The sequence below is a fragment of the Galeopterus variegatus genome, unplaced genomic scaffold (assembly GCF_000696425.1).
Source record: "Galeopterus variegatus unplaced genomic scaffold, G_variegatus-3.0.2 Scaffold119, whole genome shotgun sequence".
NCBI lineage: Eukaryota > Metazoa > Chordata > Mammalia > Dermoptera > Cynocephalidae > Galeopterus > Galeopterus variegatus.
In genome coordinates this window covers 311,218-320,786 of record NW_007726230.1, presented here as the reverse complement: position 1 = coordinate 320,786, position 9,569 = coordinate 311,218, and the positions used below count along the sequence as shown (strand labels likewise).

General features: G+C 46.6%; 1 protein-coding gene across 2 annotated transcripts in view; it reads right to left on the bottom strand.

The window, feature by feature from the left end:
* EHD4 (EH-domain containing 4) overlaps positions 1–8,468 on the bottom strand; it is a 75,983-nt gene extending 67,515 nt beyond the window's left edge. The window contains exon 1 of one of the 2 annotated variants that reach the window (XM_008587455.1): positions 8,287–8,468. In XM_008587455.1, the coding sequence (XP_008585677.1) occupies positions 8,287–8,336 (50 nt within the window). In that variant the 5' untranslated portion in view covers positions 8,337–8,468. Of the gene's footprint in view, positions 1–6,508; positions 6,714–8,286 lie in introns of those variants that run through there. The other variant, XM_008587447.1, reaches the window with a different exon arrangement.
* Between the last annotated feature and the right edge of the window lie 1,101 nt (positions 8,469–9,569).

Below are 9,569 nucleotides of genomic sequence, written 5' to 3'. Positions count from 1 at the left end.
AAAAAAAAAAAAAGAAAAACAAAAACAGAATTCTGAGCCTCACTCACAGAGACTTCAACTCAGGAAGTCTGGAATGGTGGGGCCCTTGAATCTGTTTCAAAAGATCTCCAGGTGATTCTGATGCACAGGCAGATCCAGGAACCATGACTTTCTAGTTCATAATTTGCCAAGGTTTGTAAGTACATTGAATGACTTTTAGAAGTAAGCTTCTAGATGTGAGTTAAGAAGAGAATTTTATAATTATAAAACCCTTCCCCACCCCTTGTATTTCTGTGAATCTTGCAGCAGCACTGCCATTTGTCAGGTAGATGATGTAAGGAGCACACAAGCAGGTGACCTGCAGGGTCTCTCTGCACTGACCGCTGCCGCCAACGCCACACCCCAGCCTCCCCTGCAGCACTCCCTGGCCTCCTCAGAACCCTTGCTCCAAGTCCTGGCTCCTAGTAGTTCTGAACACTAGCTGCTCCCTCTCTACAGTCCCCCGTTCCACCCACTTTTACTTTGTTAGTTTTTTCTTTCTTTAATTTCTTTCTTTACACCCACTTTTTTTTCTTTTTCTTTTTTTTGCAGCTGGCCAGTAAGGGATATGAACGCTTGATCTTGGTGTTATCAAAACCGCACTCTAACCAAATGAGCTAATCAGCCAGCCCTTTCCCAACCACTTTTAACTCTGCCGAGGTTGCGCTCATCTTTAACCAAAGCCCCTTAATGCCTGTGACCAGGGTGTGGTTGTCCGCTTCGGTGCCCAGTTGCTGAGAATTTTCTATATTTGATGCTTCACCTCCCACTCATTCCTCAACCCACTGCCATCTGGCTTCCATCACCGCCACTTACTGAAGTGGCTCTTGCCAAGGTCACCCTGCCTCCTGACGGCCAATCCACCAGTTCTCTTTCAATACTTTTCCCAGAAGCATATGACACAGCCGACCACCCCTTCTCTCTTACCCTGGCTTTTCTGGGGGTCATCTGTTGTTTCAGGCGTCTAGTATCCATTTCCCCCTTTTTTGATAACAGCATCCTGAAGAGCCACCTTCCCCCACTCTTAGGCCATGTGCTTTGGCGGCTGACCCCCCACTCCAGGCATTTCATTCCCTGTCCCTGGGCTCAGGGATGGGCATATGGACGAAGTCAAAACAATGAGACTCAAACCTGAGACTGTTGCTGAAACTGTTGGGGGAGAGGTTCTTTCTTCCCACTGGGGCTGCTGAGATGGCAGAATATGAGTGGAATTGGAAATGGCTGCCGGCCCACCCCTGAGGGGCAAGGCCTGAGAGGGAAGCCAATGGCCAGAAGAGGGCCATGCCTGAAGCTAGCACACCCTGGTCTGACCAGTTCCATGAAAACATTTTTACTTAAGCCATTTTCAGTTGGATTTCTGTCACTTGCAACCTAAAGAGCCTTAAGATAGCTGTGAGCCACCATCCACCCCTGGCATTACTCCACTCCGGTCATTTCTTCCTTTGTCTCCACAAACTCCTCTTCCTCTCTCTTTTCCTCTAACATCAGTGTTCCTTAGAATCCTGTACGAGGACTTCTATTCCCCAGATGCTGGCTACCAGTGCTGACACTCCCAAATCAGTACGTCAGCCCAGACACTCTACTGAGCTCCAGACCCATGTCAGCCCTCACGGACATCTCCACCTTGGTGTCTACTTAAAACATAACAGGTTTAAATGTAAACTCATAATTACACCTCATTCTTCTTCTTTTTGGGTCCCCATCTCAGTGAATGGCTCTAACACCCACCCAGTTACCCCAGAAACCTGGGCCTAATGGTTGACACTTCCCCATCCTCACTCCCTGACCTTCTTTGGGCAGCTAATTCTGCTCATTCCTCAGAGCTCAGCTCTTAGGCTACATCTTCAGGGAGGCCTCTTCTAACCCCCAAGCCTAAATGAGGGGTCCCTCCTATGCCCCCAGCCCACTGTGTGCTTTAATGCCACAGCCCTTGTCACCCAGAGCTGTAATGGCCTGTTGATTCTTTTCCATATTACCCATGAAGCTAAGTTCTGTGATAGTGGGTCCATCCCTGAAATCATTATTATTTAAATTAATGTACACTAGGATCTGTAGACGTGACTTTTATTTTCTCTCTCTCTCTCTCTCTCTCTCTCTCTTTTTTGGCAGCTGGCAAGTACAGGGGATCCAACCCTAGACTTTGGTGTTATCAGCACCACACTCTAACCAACTGATCTAACTGGCCAGCCCCGTGTAGGTGTGATCTGCAGGGGCTCCAGCACCTGAATGAGGGTGAGAATCACCAAATTGCGTCCACACTGTTTCTGTAATGTGATTTTTAAAAAAAGGATGAACCAGGCTGCCTCCTAGTGAGCACCTTCACTCCCCTTCTTTTTAATTACTGAGTGTACAGGGTTATCAAGGGTATGGAGTAGGGCTTTGTTCCTATCCAGAATGTATTTTTCCCCTTGTTTTATAAACTAGGACATTTGCCTGCCTCCAATTTTCCGATACTTTTCATATTCTTCAGAATTTAAAAAAATCACCAAACACAGTTCTTTGAGAACTGCAAGGTCTTTCTGTGCTGTCCTCCCATCCATCTGTCCACCCAGATATTTCCTGAGCCTCACCTGTGACAGGCCCTGAGAGACCTCCTCGTCCTTTGGGGTTTAATCCCTTCTCAAACACGGCTGGGCTCCCTTCTACCATCTCTGATCACTTTCTTTGAGAGAAAAGGAGGAAACAAAGTAACAGCTGAGTAATTCTGCTTCCTTCACAGCACCTGGGCCCAGGGATTTTTCTGGAGGAATCTCTGAAATCTGTTTTTCTCAGTTTTGGACACGAGCCTGGCCAAGCTCAACATCCACCCTTCCTTGGCTGTGATAGAGTCTAAGACAACATGTTCACCTTTCCCCAGTGCTCATCTCTTCTTCTCCGGCCAATTCTTCCTTGCCGGTCAGAGGTAGAAGAGCCAATAATTCCTCCCATGCATCCTCTGTCTTGTGAGAAATAAAACTGTCAATGAGATAATAGGCTTATCAGCTGTTCTGCTTTTACCCCAAAGAGACTTTGACAAATATGTCTATGTCACCGGAAGTCTCCTTCTGGATCAATTTTGCGGTCTGCAGCAGAGTCCACCAACTCTCTGTATTCATCCTCTTCCTTGCACTTGGGCCCCTCCTGGTGCTCTTCCATGTAGGAGTGAGCATATTTTCTTGACACTCAGGCTCTTTATCCACCCCATCTAGGAGACGTTTTCATTAGAGCAAGGTGCACACTTGGTGCCTCACTCCTGATGAACGTCCTGGCCCACCATGTATTAGTGGGTCTCCTCATGCTTCCCAGCCATGGGACAAAAGGAAGGAAGAGTCAGATTTCATTAAAGGTGTGGAATGTACACTGAAGGCTTTGCTGAGTGGCTTTACAATGAGAAGTTTCTCTCCATGTTAGCGTGGGTTCTGTGTCATCAGTGGCCTCTTGGGATGTGCAGAAATTCAGGTAGATAAGAATCTATGACTACTAGATAGATGCACCCCACAGCCGACTATGAGCTTCTAGGGCTCAAATGCTAGACGCAAACAATGCAGGCCACTAACTATGGTGTCACTCAGGTAGGATCTAGGATGGTCAGCACCCTGGGCCAACCCTCTGCTCACCATTCCAAGTGCATGAGCCTCCAGGATAGCTGCCTCTCATTTTGGCTTACCTCCCAGGAGCTGAATCACTTCCTCCCAGCTCTACTCTGAAACCAAATTCAGGTCTCCTGTGGCCTCACCAAGCTCCCTGTCCACACTGATTTTCTTCTAAGCTCACAGGTCCACTTTGTGCCCACTGCCTAATGACAAAGCCCTTGGCCCAGGGAAGAACTAGTAGACTTCTTGATATAGTGATCCTTCTGCCCCCTAGGGTGGCACATGGCTCCAGCACCTACTGAGTAGTAGTTAGTTTGGATGTAGTCACCAGGAGTCAAATCTCAGAACACTTCTTAAAACTATACTTAGCTATTCCACAAAGTTTCCCCTAAATAAGGATAAAGAGAGGAGTGAGATATAATGAAATAGTAATCTTAAAAAAAAAAAAAAACTGGTTCACGTGCCTGTGAGTTGTGTTTTCCTGACTGCTTGTCTCCTGCTTGTTGTCCAGTCTATGGAAGCACAGAGAGGGCCATGTTATCTCCAGGTTGGTTCAGCATCGAGCAAGGGGCCTCCCTAACTACACATGGGCACAATAAGGCAGGCCCTGATGGCAGAAACAAAGAGGATGAAATGCCCAGGGTGCTGTGAAACATGTCACCACTAGATTATAGCAATGCTATGCTCTTATTCTTTGTACGTTTCAAAAAAAAAAAAAAAATTCCACCTCCCACTCTTATACCACATGATTGTAATATTTTATTATCCCAAGTACTTAAAAACTGGTCAGTATTACTGAGACCTTAACTGTATTATCTGTTTGACATTTTTCAAGGTGCTAGTTACTGTAATACATGTATGGCCCATTTTGAGTGTCTGGGGTGATATATTTAATACTATTTTGGCTTATTAATAAGCACCAAGTAAAGCAATTTAAAAATGATTTTCTTTAGTCATTCTTCATGTTCAATTTACTGTCTAGAACTAATTTCAATAAGAGTATATAGTCATCTGTTGGTATCCATGGGGGATTGGTTCCAGGACCTTCTGAGGATACCAAAATCTGTGGTTGCTCAAGTCTCTGATATAGAATGGTATTTAAAAGATTTTTTTGGTGGCAGGCAGGTCTGGGGATCCAAACCCTTGACTTTGGTGTTATAACACTGTACTCGAACCAATGGAGCTAACTGCCAGCCCTCCTTTTTTGGGTTGGGGGGAAGATTGGCAGGCACTGCTTTATTTATTTATTTATTTTTGGTGGCTGGCTGGTATGGGGATCTGAACCCTTGACCTTGGTGTTATCAGCATTCTGCTCTAACCAACTGAGCTAAGTGGCCAGCCCCTATGGTATTTTAAAATAGTATCTGCATATTATCTATGCACATCCTCCCATATACTTTACATTATCTCTAAATTACTTACAATGCCTAATAAAATCTAAATGCTATGTAGTTGTTATACTGTATTGTTTAAGGAATAACAAGAAAAAAAAGTCAGTACAGTCAGTACATGTTCAGTATAGACACTTTTTTTTTTTGCGCTTGACAGTTTCATGGAGATGCAAGTTTTTGCCCGAATATTTTCAATCCGCGTTTGGTTGAATCCACAGATGTGGAACCCACCGATACAGAGGACTGACTGTGTTTGCTTTGCTGAATTCATTCACAGTGTAGTTGCAGGCCTGGATTCAACCTATTTCCTGTAATGACAACTACTCTATTTGTAGGAACTATTTAGGTCACTGGAGTGGAGAAAAAGAGGTCGCTACCTAACAGAAATGGCATGTATCCAAATATAGATGTAGTTTTCTGAACACCTGTTGAACATCAAATGATGAAGACATTGTTATAATTTCCAAAACTCTGGACAAAAATCTTAAATGAACACTTTGTTTCAATTGACTTGGGATTTAATCCAGAAAAACAAATCTCTACCAAAAAAACTGAGCCTTAATATGCTGGCTGTTTTAGAAACAAGTTAAAAAGGCAGTCTGTTTAAATGTAAATTATTTCCCATCAAAAGTTACTTCGGAGGAAGCTATACGATTTGAAACACAGGGCATACAGTAAATGTTTGCTTCAGGAGACACAGGAGCATGACAAATATTTTCAGTTGTCAAGGGTGAGCGAAGAGGGAATGACCCATCTAAGAAATGGAAACTAACAAGTAGTAATATGACACTACCCCTTAGGTCCTCTGCCTGGGGCGGCTGCTATGCACAGCTAACTTCCTATGGCCGGGTAAAGGCGAGGCAGCGCAAGAGCTGAATGAAGGCGACCTCTTTACCCACTTCCCGAAACACTGTGGTGATGCTGCTGCTGGTGGCGGTGGCGGCGGCAGCGGGGGTGGGGGTTGCATGTAAGGACCTCAAGATAACGGTGCACGTGTAATGCCTTCCTACTGTTGCCATTCATTCATTCGATAAACAGTTCTGTGCTCGGCACTGTGCTAGAGGCTTAACTCCCCAAGCGTGACTCCATAGCCCATCCTCATACCCCACACCTCTCTGTCCGCAGTTCCAGCCCTAGGCATCACTCCCTCATCACGAAGATGCTTATTATAGCCTCGCACTCCTTCCCTCCCCAGGGCCCCCAGGCCAGGGTGACAGGATAAGGCCAGCCAGAGGGAACGCCTTCCCAACAGCAAGGAAGAAGGGCTCGGAGTGAGCAGAGGACAGGTTCCGGGGACCCTTCTGCCCGCGCGGGGAGCGCCAACCCGGACTCGGAGGGGACGCCTGAGGTCGCGGCGATAGTAGAGGGGAAGCAGCGGCGAGCGGGTTGCGCTAAGGGGAAGAAGGCGTCGCAGATTGCCCGAGGGCGGCGGGAGGCTGGTGACAAGACGCACACAGGTGGGGAGGCCCGCCCAGGTGGTGGGGGCAGGGGCCCTGGCAGGGGCGAGGAGCGGGCGGGGCGCGCTACCTGATGAAGGTGGTCTTGCCCGTGCTGTACTGGCCCACCAGCAGGATCATGGGCTTGTTCTCGAAGTCGGCGTCCTCCAGCGCCGGCGAGTGGAACTCGTGGAAGCGGTACGCCTCCTCCAGCGGCAGCACCTTGCGCAGGTAGAGCGAGCGCAGGCCGCCCGTCACCGTCTGCACCGCGTCCGCGCCGCCCGCGCGCTCGCGCCCGCCGGGGTATTTTAAAATAGTATCTGCATATTATCTATGCACATCCTCCCATATACTTTACATTATCTCTAAATTACTTACAATGCCTAATAAAATCTAAATGCTATGTAGTTGTTATACTGTATTGTTTAAGGAATAACAAGAAAAAAAAGTCAGTACAGTCAGTACATGTTCAGTATAGACACTTTTTTTTTTTGCGCTTGACAGTTTCATGGAGATGCAAGTTTTTGCCCGAATATTTTCAATCCGCGTTTGGTTGAATCCACAGATGTGGAACCCACCGATACAGAGGACTGACTGTGTTTGCTTTGCTGAATTCATTCACAGTGTAGTTGCAGGCCTGGATTCAACCTATTTCCTGTAATGACAACTACTCTATTTGTAGGAACTATTTAGGTCACTGGAGTGGAGAAAAAGAGGTCGCTACCTAACAGAAATGGCATGTATCCAAATATAGATGTAGTTTTCTGAACACCTGTTGAACATCAAATGATGAAGACATTGTTATAATTTCCAAAACTCTGGACAAAAATCTTAAATGAACACTTTGTTTCAATTGACTTGGGATTTAATCCAGAAAAACAAATCTCTACCAAAAAAACTGAGCCTTAATATGCTGGCTGTTTTAGAAACAAGTTAAAAAGGCAGTCTGTTTAAATGTAAATTATTTCCCATCAAAAGTTACTTCGGAGGAAGCTATACGATTTGAAACACAGGGCATACAGTAAATGTTTGCTTCAGGAGACACAGGAGCATGACAAATATTTTCAGTTGTCAAGGGTGAGCGAAGAGGGAATGACCCATCTAAGAAATGGAAACTAACAAGTAGTAATATGACACTACCCCTTAGGTCCTCTGCCTGGGGCGGCTGCTATGCACAGCTAACTTCCTATGGCCGGGTAAAGGCGAGGCAGCGCAAGAGCTGAATGAAGGCGACCTCTTTACCCACTTCCCGAAACACTGTGGTGATGCTGCTGCTGGTGGCGGTGGCGGCGGCAGCGGGGGTGGGGGTTGCATGTAAGGACCTCAAGATAACGGTGCACGTGTAATGCCTTCCTACTGTTGCCATTCATTCATTCGATAAACAGTTCTGTGCTCGGCACTGTGCTAGAGGCTTAACTCCCCAAGCGTGACTCCATAGCCCATCCTCATACCCCACACCTCTCTGTCCGCAGTTCCAGCCCTAGGCATCACTCCCTCATCACGAAGATGCTTATTATAGCCTCGCACTCCTCCCCAGGGCCCCCAGGCCAGGGTGACAGGATAAGGCCAGCCAGAGGGAACGCCTTCCCAACAGCAAGGAAGAAGGGCTCGGAGTGAGCAGAGGACAGGTTCCGGGGACCCTTCTGCCCGCGCGGGGAGCGCCAACCCGGACTCGGAGGGGACACCTGAGGTCGCGGCGATAGTAGAGGGGAAGCAGCGGCGAGCGGGTTGCGCTAAGGGGAAGAAGGCGTCGCAGATTGCCCGAGGGCGGCGGGAGGCTGGTGACAAGACGCACACAGGTGGGGAGGCCCGCCCAGGTGGTGGGGGCAGGGGCCCTGGCAGGGGCGAGGAGCGGGCGGGGCGCGCTACCTGATGAAGGTGGTCTTGCCCGTGCTGTACTGGCCCACCAGCAGGATCATGGGCTTGTTCTCGAAGTCGGCGTCCTCCAGCGCCGGCGAGTGGAACTCGTGGAAGCGGTACGCCTCCTCCAGCGGCAGCACCTTGCGCAGGTAGAGCGAGCGCAGGCCGCCCGTCACCGTCTGCACCGCGTCCGCGCCGCCCGCGCGCTCGCGCCCGCCGGGGTATTTTAAAATAGTATCTGCATATTATCTATGCACATCCTCCCATATACTTTACATTATCTCTAAATTACTTACAATGCCTAATAAAATCTAAATGCTATGTAGTTGTTATACTGTATTGTTTAAGGAATAACAAGAAAAAAAAGTCAGTACAGTCAGTACATGTTCAGTATAGACACTTTTTTTTTTTGCGCTTGACAGTTTCATGGAGATGCAAGTTTTTGCCCGAATATTTTCAATCCGCGTTTGGTTGAATCCACAGATGTGGAACCCACCGATACAGAGGACTGACTGTGTTTGCTTTGCTGAATTCATTCACAGTGTAGTTGCAGGCCTGGATTCAACCTATTTCCTGTAATGACAACTACTCTATTTGTAGGAACTATTTAGGTCACTGGAGTGGAGAAAAAGAGGTCGCTACCTAACAGAAATGGCATGTATCCAAATATAGATGTAGTTTTCTGAACACCTGTTGAACATCAAATGATGAAGACATTGTTATAATTTCCAAAACTCTGGACAAAAATCTTAAATGAACACTTTGTTTCAATTGACTTGGGATTTAATCCAGAAAAACAAATCTCTACCAAAAAAACTGAGCCTTAATATGCTGGCTGTTTTAGAAACAAGTTAAAAAGGCAGTCTGTTTAAATGTAAATTATTTCCCATCAAAAGTTACTTCGGAGGAAGCTATACGATTTGAAACACAGGGCATACAGTAAATGTTTGCTTCAGGAGACACAGGAGCATGACAAATATTTTCAGTTGTCAAGGGTGAGCGAAGAGGGAATGACCCATCTAAGAAATGGAAACTAACAAGTAGTAATATGACACTACCCCTTAGGTCCTAGAAAGAAAGAAAAATAACAGAGCTGAAGGACTTACACCACCTAATTTCAAGACTTATAAAGCTATAGAAATCAAAACGGTGTGGTATTGGTGTAAAGATAGACTAACAAACATATCAATGGAACAAATAGAGTCCAGAAATAGGCCCACACATATATGGTCAATTGATTTTTGATAAAGTGCCAAGACAATTCAGTGGATAAAAGAAAGTCTTTTCAACAA